Here is a 13,439-nt window from a genome sequence, read left to right as displayed (position 1 = left end):
TCCCTCTAAACTTTCATTCCACATATGCACCATCCTCTCTGTGAAGACATTGTCCCTCAGGTCCCTTCTAAAGGGCGTGTCCCACTTAGGCAGCTTTTAGGCGACTGCCGGTGACTGTCATAGTCGTAGCAGGTTGCCGAAAAAACGGCAACTGGACCCCTCCCCTACGACAACATCTACGACAAGCTACAACAACCTACCACCTAGTTGACGTCAAGCTACCGACAACCCAATCGTCGCGAGTAGGACGTCCACCTACGACCACACAGGCGACAACCTACGACTGCCCGCGACAATCCACCACAAGCTACGACCCTGTCGGCGACAACTGAAGACAATTCACATCATTTTCGCCTCTGGTTTTGACGCTGGTACCTGTCGACGTTGACGTAGGTAGTCGCCAATGGAATTCACCGAAATCAGCACCGGCAAAAACCTACGTCACCTGTCGACAACCTACTACAGCACCTACATCAAGATACATCAAGCTACGCTCATTGGCACCAAACCCACTGTCGCCGAAAATGTTTCAACATTCTGAAAATCCACCGGAGACCAGAAAGACGCTACGATTCTTTGGAGACTACTCACGGCCATACAGGCAACAGTGACTCATTTATTAAATCTTATGCTTCACCATTAACAACATTCATTTTTTTATATTAAGTAAAATTCTAGCAAAACTACTTTGGAGAAACCAACAGGATTGGGGGACCATTTTGCAGAGTGTTGCATTCAGACTGCAGGCATAACAATGAAATTCCTACCACTTTAATTCACTAACCCACTCCCACCATGAGTTATCTGTGGTGTCCTGCAACGTAATAACACGACTAAATGCAAGCTTAGAAAACAGCATCTCATCTACTGCCCGAACACATTGCAGAATTGGGTAAAATCCAGAAGACTGAGATTTCTGGTAACCAGCTTTCTGTTGATACCAGAACTGTCAACCTAGATGATACTAGGTCAAACTTTTTTTTGTTTCATTATTATACCCTGATATTCTGGGCATGTTTTCCAGTTCTGCTTTTGCCAACTTTTACATTCCTTTGTGTTTTCACACTCTAAATCCTCTTCTTTCATAGATTTGTGTTCCTTTTTTCAGACTCTCTATTTATTACATGATCTCTTAAATGCTTAACACCAAAAGCAACCCTACCCTCCCCTTAGAGACATACCCTTAAGTCCTATTTGCTCCACAATTTGTTTTCTCTCAATCTCAACTTTGACAAACACTCTTCAATCTGTAGCACTTTTTCTTATAACACGTGCTGCCTGACCTACTGAATGTTCCCAGAATTTTGCTCTGGTTTGTTTTATGTGGGGGTGTGGGTCGGGGGAAACTTTTTTCAATCTCTGACCTTGCCGGAGATGCGATTGTTTTCTGGATCGTATCTCCGGTCACTCTGCGGCCTAACATCATAGAGCTGGCGGCCTTGCTCGAGACTGACTGAGCCCCACAGCGGGCCCGTGGACTTACCATTGGAGCCTGCGATCCCTTGGGATCGACACTCCAACCGCAGCCTGCGGATTTCAACATCAAGGAGCTTGCAGTCTCGGGTAGACACTGATGTCGGGAAGCTCCAAAGTCGCAAGAGGTTCGACTAGCCCCACCCCGGGGTGGGAGAGCTGAGATCCCCCCCCCCCCCCGATGCACGAGCCTGATCGCCCTGATGTGGAAGGCTCGACCACTGCATGCGGGAGCCAAGATCGCCCCGACAACGGAAGGTTCAAGTGCCCCGACCGCGGGAGAACAAAGAAGGGAAGTTAATTGAACTTTTTTTGCCTTCCATCACAGTGAAGAATGTGGGGGAGTTGCTGTGGTTTGTGGTGGTTAAAAATTGATTTGGGTGTCTTGTTGCTCTTTATTGGTATGACTGTGTGGCAAATCAAATTCCTCGTATGTTGCAAAATATACTTGGTTAATAAAGTACTGTTATGATTAGCAAATCAAACTTTCAGGCAATTACACTGAAAGATATAGGTTGATAATTTATGTTTAAGATTTCAAAATGTCCTGTTCATAGTAACAATTTGATTAAAAAGATGGATTAATTAACACCAAAATTCAATTCAGATTTGCATTTCAGTTGAGTATAGTGGAAATATTGCATGGTTTAAAGTAGTCATTTGAAGAAACATTAAAGCATGGGCTGCTCTGCCCCCAAAAGGGTATCTCAATGCTGTCACTAGTTCCTTTCTGATCAAACGGCCTGATAACTTAAAGCAAAGATGTGCATGTGCATATGTAAGTAAGGGATACAGAAGAGACAATAAGGAGAAAAGGGCACCTTTACATTAATATTTATTATTGATAGCTAACCTTTCTGGAGTAAATAGAGAGCAAAAAAGGGATAAGATAAGGTATGTAATATCTGCATCATATCATATCATATCATATATATACAGCCGGAAACAGGCCTTTTCGGCCCACCAAGTCCGTGCCGCCCAGCGATCCCCGTACATTAACACAATCCTACACCCACTAGGGACAATTTTTTTATTTTTTTTTACATTTACCCAGCCAATTAACCTACATACCTGTACGTCTTTGGAGTGTGGGAGGAAACCGAAGATGTGGGAGGAAACCGAAGATCTCGGAGAAAACCCACGCAGGTCACGGGGAGAACGTACAAACTCCTTACAGTGCAGCACCCGTAGTCAGGATCGAACCTGAGTCTCCGGCGCTGCATTCGCTGTAAAGCAGCAACTCTACCGCTGCGCTACCGTGCCGCCCATTCATTCATTTTCTGCACTTCTGCTGCCGTTCTCCTTCTACCTTTGAGAAGGATTGGACTCCCTTTATCATCATTTAGACAATAGACAATAGATGCAGGAGTAGGCCATTCAGCCCTTCGAGCCAGCACCGCCATTCAATGCGATCATGGCTGATCACTCTCAATCAGTACCCCGTTCCTGCCTTCTCCCCATACCCCCTCACTCCGCTGTCCTTAAGAGCTCTATCCAGCTCTCTCTTGAAAGCATCCAACGAACTGGCCTCCACTGCCTTCTGAGGCAGAGAATTCCACACCTTCACCATTCAAATTTAAGACAACTTGCCACCATCTGGAGATCAAAACACTGATCAGAAGCAGCAGTGTTTCATGTGTGTTTTTCTTGTAACTTAGTGTTTCTCTCTTGATATCTGCAACCTGGCCTGCTGAGTGGATCCAGCATTTTGTAGTTCAGATTTCTAGCCTCCAGTTTGCTTTTCATTCCCCATCGGTTCAGATTTAACTCAATTTTTCATTCTCACTCCACATTATCCAAGTTTTCCCAGCTTCCTCCTTTGTTTCAGATTGTGAGCTATATTCTGTAACTCACATCCTGCACTTTCTATGTCTCATTCTATTTAAACCATCTCCAACTACCATTAAAACCTACTTTCAGCCATTTGGTGTTATCCATTCTCTCAGTTATCATCGAATCCTAGACATCCTCACTGCTCCTATTTCTCTGCAATTTAAAACATTCAATTTCTGACTGAATTTTGACAAAAGACCATTGACCTGAAACAACAGCTTTGCCACTTCACAACTGCCGCCTGACCTGCTGAATATTTCCAGCATTTTCCGTTTGTACTTATAACTGTCATAGCTACCCATATAAAATGTGCTTGCAATCCAATGGGTTCAAACCATTGCCATATCCTGAGGTCCTAATAGATTCTGCAAAAACGTGGCCTTTCCATAGTAAAATACTTTTAGGACTGAAAAAGGGAGCGTTTTCAAATAAATAACATAATTGTATATCAGTGCAACAGACAAACTACTTACACCGAGTATATTTAGATTGGAATATCAGATGGCATTCAATATAGCCAAATAATAATTTTTTGGTTATTTCACAGAATCCATTAGTGTGCTTTGATTAAGGAAATATTGATCCTTGGCTGTACTTAAAATATGTTACCCATTCAGTCCTTACCATTTAAAAAAAAATAGGCTGGTTCAAATAAATTGAAAATACTGTACTTTAATGCAGTGTTTTTGATCATTTGAAACGTAATTTGCTTCCAGATTATGTATGAGATGTATTGACAGTTTGAAAGGTGAAAGTCAAGTTACCAAATGCCAAGAGATCTTATTTTTAATTGAACCCTTGCAGCTTCAGGCTGAATTTAATTAGACAGGATGCAATAAAAAGGCTGCCAAATTCCCAGGTGCCATTTCATTGCTGCCCAAACTGTTTACGAGTGATAACAATGTAATAATAAGTGAATAAATAATTGAAAATCTCCCTTGATTAAAATGACAAGTACATAATGTCCCTCACACACACCAGGGCTCCAAAAGGTTCTGTGTAACCAATAGTCACTGGAATCACAATTGATGATCAAATATGAACGCCAGGTATGTTATTCCAATTGAATGTCTACATCCTCATGTCGCATTACTATTTCCCTGACTGCTTACACTAGTTAAGTTTCACATTCTCAAAAAAAACTTTGGATCCATTCCATGAACCTTCAAGCCATGCGATGAATATGCATTAAAAAGAACTGCAGTCCTAACATCAATTCACGTAATAAAACATTGCACACAAATAAACATCAACTAGAAGAATTTGTGTCCTTCATTAATTTACTGTCACCTCCTTAACTATAAGGAATGAAATTCTGATAAAATAAAAAATTTTAATATCCTTATGTACCACCTTCTGCACCACCTTCAGCAATTATGTATCATATCAAAGAAATCAATATACTCAGACAATCTACCATTAATAAATCAATGGTGTCTTTCATTTTTCCTCAATTCTTCCAAAAGCACTAATGAAGTTGCTTTAGTGAATATTTAATCTAAAACTGGATTATTGAAGTAAAACTGGTTGAAAATCCCAAATTACTTCAATGTTATCCATTCTGCCCCTGATGATTCTTTGTTGGTACTCTTCCTCAATTGACTATTTGTTCTATTAGAGTCTACAGAATTCATTGTAATACGTTAACAAACCATGAATGTCATCATACACTCTTTCATCTGGAGTTACTAAATAGCCATCAATGAAGGAAATTGGCCAGTTATTTTCTCCCTAATCTAGGAAGTGTCAAAACCAAATATAGTCATTCCGACTGAGTCAGGGGCAGCTGAGCGTTCTCTACTGCATACACATCAAAGCCATATCTGTTTAAACAGATATATCAGGAGTGCAGCTTATCTCACAATTGCTAGCAAATCATTTTTCCTGGTTTTATTCAGTTACTACTGCTGCAACAGTTCAATACACAAAACCAACAGCTAAATTCCAAGAATCTCTGCCCCCCTCCACCATCCCATCCCACCCCCTCCCAGCTTAAAATAAGATTGCAGTCAAGAACTTGATATTGTTGCATTTTGTACTAGGTCATAACATGCTTAGGAAATTGATAGATATTTATGCTTGAGTCACTCTAGATATCAGATTCAAACAGCCATTTTTCACAAGAATTCAGACACCTACTTCAAGTTTGATCCTCCACATTTTCAACAACTACCATTCACTAATAATCACAACTCTTTTGAAACCACAGGGAATTTCTCAACACCAGCTAAAACTGAATTGTTCAGCATAATTTGTCCTTTGAGAATTTTTTTAATGTTTTTAAGTGCGTCTCATGTTCAATTTCCAGTTTTTGATTTACTAAACATAGAAACATAGAAAATAGGTGCAGGAGTAGGCCATTCGGCCCTTCGAGCCTGCATCGCCATTCAATATTGTCTATTGTCTATTGTCTAATATGATCATGGCTGATCATCCAACTCAGTATCCCGTACCTGCCTTCTCTCCATACCCCCTGGTCCCTTTAGCCACAAGGGCCACATCTAACTCCCTCTTAACTATAGCCAATGAACTGGCCTCAACTACCTTCTGTGGCAGAGAATTCCACAGATTCACCACTCTCTGTGTGAAAAAAAACGTTCTTATCTCGGTCCTAAAAGACTTCCCCCTTATCCTTAAACTGTGACCCCTTGTTCTGGACTTCCCCAACATCGGGAACAATCTTCCTGCATCTAGCCTGTCCAACTCCTTAAGAATTTTGTAAGTTTCTATAAGATCCCCCCTCAATCTTCTAAATTCCAGCGAGTACAAGCCGAGTCTATCCAGTCTTTCTTCATATGAAAGTCCTGCCATCCCAGAGGCAAACGAGGCAAACGAGGCAAAAGCTTTTAAAACATTTTTTCAACTTTACACACATCAAAAAAAATCCCAAAACAAAGAGATTAAGAGCCAGCAAATGGAATATATAAAACATGTATTTTCAATCCTACACAAGTCACAACTATGACAAAAAAACAATTCATAGATAACCTCGTCCAACTCAACCTATAGTCAGTTTGTATCATATCATATCATATATATACAGCCGGAAACAGGCCTTTTCGGCCCACCAAGTCCGTGCCGCCCAGCGATCCCCGTACATTAACACTATCCTACACCCACTAGGGACAATTTTTACATTTTACCCAGCCAATTAACCTACATACCTGTACGTCTTTGGAGTGTGGGAGGAAACCGAAGATCTCGGAGAAAACCCACGCAGGTCACGGGGAGAACGTACAAACTCCTTACAGTGCAGCACCCGTAGTCAGGATCGAACCTGAGTCTCCGGCGCTGCATTCGCTGTAAAGCAGCAACTCTACCGCTGCGCTACCGTGCCGCTACCGTACCGTATCTATTTACATAAAGGAGAAACTAATTAATTTGGGTGAGCTGATGATCCCAGACATTAAGATTGCAGTGGGTTAATGATTTGTAGCTGTAACGAGGTTTTCAAAAAGATCTGGATTTATGCGAAAGATCTGGAGCAGCTTGTCCCTTAAACTCTGGTCCACGTCCACTTATTGACCACAACACATATTAGAAATATGGCAACGTTCCCCTTTTTTAAATTTAAAATAAGGCAATATTGACTCCAATGTACACCAAACTGATGAAATGTACATATTCACGTCTCCAACCCTGCTTTCGCATGAACAAATCCGCTTCTCCAGTGGGCAGGGAACGAGATGGTTGCTGAGAGGCAGTTGCAAGCCGAGTACCGCGTCTTATCCCGGGGCCTCCGGTTTGATTGAGACACAGACAGCAGGGCTCCCTCGCTCAGACAGCTCAAGTTGCGCGGAGACCTTCGCCAGTCTCCCCAAGGCAGCCGGACCGGGTCCAGCTCCGGGTTAACGGTCGCTCCATCCTCGACCCCGCTGTCTAAAGACCCCGGGCGCGGCGCAACGCAACGCAGCGCCTTACCTCCAACAGCAGCAGAAGCAGGCAAGCGATCGCCGAGCTCGGCCTGGGGCTCACGGCCATTGCGGATCCGGATCCGCTCCTACTCCCAGAGCGGGGCCAAGACGATTCAAGCGAGTCTCATGTCTTCCAACGATTTTGAGCGGCGGCCGACGGTGCTGAGGTAACGGCCCGCCCCGCGCCGCCCCGCCCCCCTCGCCCCGCGCAGCCCCGCCCCCCTCGCCCCGCGCAGCCCCGCCCCCCCCGCCCCGCGCAGCAGCGCAGCCCCGCGCCGGCCCTGCCCGCCCGCGCAGCAGCGCAGCGCAGCGCAGCGCACGAGCGCTTGGATCACCCGAGGGAAAGCCTCTGGACAGTCAGACTGTGGCACTCCGCTAATCCGGCAGTTACTGGAATAGCAGCTTTAACAAACTATCGAACATTATTCCAACACGTTTTATAAACGTTTGATTGTTATATTAATATCTTGTTGTAACCACCACCTATTACATTCCCAGTTAGTCCCAGACTTATGGAAGGCCAGCAGATGTCTGTGGCATACTTAGCTGTGAGAGATTGAAGAGCTGATATCTGTTTACCTTTAGAGCCATCAACACCAAAAGGACATTCTGGTCCAATTAAATCACAACTATTAAGTCAATAAATAACAGAACCCCGGCTGGACACAAAAAGCTGGAATAACTCAGCGGGACAGACAGCAGCTCTGGAGAAAAGGAATAGGTGATGTTTCGGGTTGAGACCCTTCTTCAGACTAAGAGTCAGGGGAAAGGGAAACGAGAGATGGAGAGAGATAAATGAATGAAAGATATGTAAAAAAGTAACGATGATAAAGGAAACGGCCTATTGTTAGCTGTGAGCTAGGTGAAAATGAATTATACAGACAATGAAACTCATCGGGATGACAGTGAAATCAGTACGACTATACCTTGGCTATTGGGTAAGGCTTTTTGTGAAAATATAAATTTTAGCGAGCCTATGATATAATGACAAACTTAGACAATAGACAATAGACAATAGGTGCAGGAGTAGGCCATTCAGCCCTTCGAGCCAGCACCGCCATTCAATGCGATCATGGCTGATCACTCTCAATCAGTACCCCGTTCCTGCCTTCTCCCCATACCCCCTCACTCCGCTATCCTTAAGAGCTCTATCCAGCTCTCTCTTGAAAGCATCCAACGAACTGGCCTCCACTGCCTTCTGAGGCAGAGAATTCCACACCTTCACCACTCTCTGACTGAAAAAGTTCTTCCTCATCTCCGTTCTAAATGGCCTACCCCTTATTCTTAAACTGTGGCCCCTTGTTCTGGACTCCCCCAACATTGGGAACATGTTTCCTGCCTCTAATGTGTCCAATCCCCTAATTATCTTATATGTTTCAATAAGATCCCCCCTCATCCTTCTAAATTCCAGTGTGTACAAGCCTAATTGCTCCAGCCTTTCAACATACGACAGTCCCGCCATTTCGGGAATCAACCTAGTGAACCTACGCTGCACGCCCTCAATAGCAAGAATATCCTTCCTCAAATTTGGAGACCAAAACTGCACACAGTACTCCAGGTGCAGTCTCACCAGGGCCCGGTACAACTGTAGAAGGACCTTTTTGCTCCTATACTCAACTCCTCTTGTTACGAAGGCCAACATTCCATTGGCTTTCTTCACTGCCTGCTGTACCTGCATGCTTCCTTTCAGTGACTGATGCACTAGGACACCCAGATCTCATTGAACATCCCCTCTTCCTAACTTGACACCATTCAGATAATAATCTGCCTTTCTATTCTTACTTCCAAAGTGAATAACCTCACACTTATCTACATTAAACTGCATCTGCCATGTATCCGCCCACTCACACAACCTGTCCAAGTCACCCTGCAGCCTTATTGCATCTTCCTCACAATTCACACTACCCCCCAGCTTAGTATCATCTGCAAATTTGCTAATGGTACTTTTAATCCCTTCGTCTAAATCATTAATGTATATCGTAAATAGCTGGGGTCCCAGCACCGAACCTTGCGGTACCCCACTGGTCACTGCCTGCCATTCCGAAAGGGACCCATTTATCCCCACTCTTTGCTTTCTGTCTGTCAACCAATTTTCTATCCATGTCAGTACCCTTCCCCCAATACCATGTGCTCTAATTTTGCCCACTAATCTCCTATGTGGGACCTTGTCGAAGGCTTTCTGAAAGTCGAGGTACACCACATCCACTGACTCTCCCCTTTCAATTTTCCTAGTTACATCCTCAAAAAATTCCAGTAGATTTGTCAAGCATGATTTCCCCTTCGTAAATCCATGCTGACTCGGAATGATCCTGTTACTGCTATCCAAATGCTCAGCAATTTCGTCTTTTATAATTGACTCCAGCATCTTCCCCACCACTGATGTCAGAGCCATACAGTATTGAAACCGGCACTACGGACCAACTTGCCCGCGCCGACATCTACACTAGTCCCACCTGCCTGTGTTTGGCCCATATCTTTCTAAACCCTTCCTATCCATGCACCTGTCCAAATGTCTTTTAATAGACAATAGACAATAGGTGCAGGAGTATGCCATTCGGCCCTTCGAGCCAGCACTACCTTTCAATTTGATCATGGCTGATCATCCACACAATCAGTACTCCGCTCCTGCCCTCTCCCCATATCCCCTGACTCCGCTATCATTAAGAGCTCTATCTAACTCTTTCTTGAAAGCATCCAGATAATTGGCCTCCACTGCCTGCTGAGGCAGAGAGTTCCACAGATTTACAACTCTCTCTGAGTGAAAAAGTTTTTCCTCATCTCCGTTCTAAATGGCCTACCTCTTATTCTTAAACTATGGCCCCTGGTTCTGGACCCCCAACATTGGGAACATGTTTCCTGCCTCTAGAGTGTCCAATCCCTTAATAATCTTATATGTTTCAATAAGATCCCCTCTCATCCTTCTAAATTCCAGTGTATACAAGCCCAGTCGCTTTAAATGTTGTTACATTACCTGCCTTAATGACTTCCTTTGGCAGCTCGTCCATAAACCCATCACTCTCTGTGTGAAAGTTGTCTTTCGGATCCAAATTAAATCTCTTCTCACCTTAAACCTATATCCTCTGGTTCTTGATCCCACTACTCTGGGTAAAAGACTGTGCATTCTTCCTATCATTTACCCTCACGATCTTAAACACCACTATATGAGCATCCCTCAACCTCCTGTGCTCCGAGGAATAAAGTCCTGGCCTGCTGGTAACATCTTTGTAAATCTTCTCTGCACTCTTTCCAGCTTAATTACATCTATATACTCTCGTTTGTTTGTTTGTTTGTTCCTGAACTACAGCCAAAACGGTACACGATATCACGACAATTTTAGGCCCATCTTACTCACCGTCGTCCCTTTGGTGCTAAAGGAAGAAGTTTCATTGAAATTGGTGTTATGTTTTTGAAGTTATTCACATTCTAAAGTTTAAATCTATCTCCTAGGGAGGGTGGGGAGGGGATGGGGGAGGGAGGAGGGGAGGGGGGGGGGGGTGGAGATGGGAGGGGGAAGGTGGGGAGGAGAGGATGCTGCACCAATGCAGGAGAGGTTTGGGCCCAACAGGTCCACTTGGTCTAGTCCTTCCTACAGTAGGGTGACCAGAAATGAACACTCCAAATGCCGCCTCAGCCATGTAAACAGTAATATAATAATAATAATAAACATTTATTTTATATAGCGCTTTTCCAAATGCTCAAAGACGCGTTACAAAAACAGTCAAGACATAAAAACAAACAAACGAACTGTCCTGACGGAGAAGCGGCGAACAAATAGCGCCAGCGTCCTCTCACGTCAGGGTCCGGCAGTAGACAATGAAGGATACAAGACACACAAATTACAATTTTTAACACAAACAGCCATCACAGTGATTGCTCCAAGCACACCCTCACTGTGATGGAAGGCAAAGAAAAGTCTTATCTCCTCCTCATTCTTCTCCCGTGGTGCCACGAGGCGATCGAGGCTCCCGACTTTTGAAGCCCCCACCGGGCGATGGAAAGTCCCAGGGCCGAGCCGAGCAGGCCGATGAAGGTCCTGAGTCCCCACCGGGCGATGGAAAGTGCCGCGGCCAGGCCACGCAGGGCGATGAGGGGCCTGCGAGCGGGTCAATCAAACCTCGCATTTCGGGGCGGTCGAAGCTGCTACGGCTGGAGCTCCCGAAAGCTGGTCGCCAGCCAGGGACCTGCGAACTCCCGATGTTGCGGTCTGCAGGGCCCACGGCCGAAGCCTCCGAGATGGTAAGTCCAGGCCCTGCGACTGGAGTCTTCAAGGTCGATCCCAGCTGGAGGCCGCCGACTCCACGGTGTTAGGCCGTAGCGCAAACGGAGACACAACACGGTAAAGGTCGCATCTCCGTTGAGGAGGAGATTGGAAAAAAAGGTTTCCCCCACCCCCCCACCACCCCGCACATATACAGAGTTAAAAATAAATCAAAAGAAACATTTAAACGATAACAAAGACAAAAACAAAAAAAAAGACAGAGAGACTGCCGGTGAGCTGCAGCTGCAGAACGCAGCCACGCCCCCATACTTCAATACTTAATACTCTGACTAATGAAGACAAATGTACTGAATGTACCAATGCCTTCACGATCACCCACCGACATATGGCGGGACAAACAAGAGAATTCAAGGTTGATTTTGTTTGCTTTCATTCAAGGTGACAGAGGGTAATGCTGTAGTTAAACAAACTACCTTGATAAAAAAAATGTCTATACATTCCTCTCGTATTTGTTATCCAGAATTTTTTTTCTGCAAATGCATCTCTGGGGTCAGCTGTAATGATCTCCATTGTTGAAAAGCCTGTCAATATTCATTTTCTAGGCATGCTTGAGAATACTTTGGTTAAGTAAGATATGGGAAACCACCGGGTGCCTTTGTACATCTGCAGGAATAAATTATTTTAGGAAAGGAATCTCAGAGGTACTAAACAAAGGTGAAAAAAACACATTTGATTGTTTTGAAAGTAAAATAAAACCATTGGTTAAACATTTGCGATTGAAGTGTTAGATTTTTAGAAAAAGCAACAAAAAGTTTATTTGCCGAGGTGTGTCCCTTTTAGAGTTTATAGTTACCATTTCTCCAATGAGGACTAGGCTGAGCGGGAATTATCAACATAATTACTAGTGACACCCTTTTAGGTCTATGGAGTAATAAGGCTATTCTAAATATTTTAAACTACAGACTATTCTATTCAAGTTCAATGTCCAGTACTCATAATATTTGAATACCATCTATATACTAAAACTCTAATTTGTTTGTTTATTTGTGATCGAACTACAGCCAAAACGGTACACGATAGTGCAACAATTTTAGGCCCACCTTACTCACCGTCATCGCTTTAATGGTAAAGCAAGTAGTTTTATTGAAATCGATGTTATATATTTAAAGTTATTCACCTTTTAAAGTTTAAAACTATCTCCTAGGGAGGGAGGGACGGAGAGGGAGGGAGGAGGATAAGGGGGGTTGAGGGGGATAGGGGGGAAGGGGGGGAGGGGAGGGGAGGAGAGGGGGAGGGGAGGGGGAGGGGGTGGAGGGAGGGGAGGAGGAGTGAGGGGGAGGAGGGAGGGAGGGAGGGAGGGAGGAGGGGGTGGGAGAGAGAGGGGAGGTGAGGGTGCTGCACCAATGCAGGAGAGGTTTAGGCCCAAGGGGTCTAAAAGTCTAGTTCAGAGGTAGTGAATCTAAAGGCAGATCAGTTAAGTGTAAGAATGCTATTAGTTTATCTAAATTACATGTTTTCAAAAGCAACACAAAATCCTTCTTCAGCAATTTTGAACGTGCATTATTGCACAGAGCTTCATAATTACTAAGGTGCATTTACGAAGATGTTGCCAGGCCTCAAAGGCCTGAGCTATAGGGAAATGTTTTATTCCTTGAAGTACAGGAGGCTGAGGGGTGATCTTATAGAGGTCTACTAAATCACATGGGGAATAGATAGGGTGAATACACAGAATCTTTTACCCAGAGTAGGGGAATCAAGAACCAGGTGTTATAGGTTTAAAGTGTGAGGGGAAAGATTTAATCGGAACACGCGGGGCGACTTTTTCACATATCCCTGCGGAACTCCACTGGTCACAGATCTCCAGTCAGAATATCTACCTTCCATCATAACCCTATGTCTTCTAAGAATAAGTCAGTTCCAAATTCAAAAGGCCAAAATCATCATGAGTCCCATACATCTTAACGATACGATACGATACAATAAAACTTTATTCATCCTCA

General features: G+C 44.1%; 1 protein-coding gene across 1 annotated transcript in view; it reads right to left on the bottom strand.

The window, feature by feature from the left end:
* The window catches only part of vopp1b (VOPP1 WW domain binding protein b), a 39,046-nt gene extending 31,646 nt beyond the window's left edge, over positions 1-7,400 (bottom strand). The window contains exon 1 of the mRNA XM_078418299.1: positions 7,228-7,400. Coding sequence (XP_078274425.1) covers positions 7,228-7,287 — 60 coding nt within the window. The 5' untranslated portion in view covers positions 7,288-7,400. The remainder of the gene's footprint in view (positions 1-7,227) is intronic.
* Positions 7,401-13,439: the final 6,039 nt, after the last annotated feature.

Source organism: Rhinoraja longicauda, chromosome 2, assembly GCF_053455715.1.
Source record: "Rhinoraja longicauda isolate Sanriku21f chromosome 2, sRhiLon1.1, whole genome shotgun sequence".
Taxonomy (NCBI): domain Eukaryota; kingdom Metazoa; phylum Chordata; class Chondrichthyes; order Rajiformes; family Arhynchobatidae; genus Rhinoraja; species Rhinoraja longicauda.
This window is presented reverse-complemented; position numbering and strand designations above follow the sequence as displayed.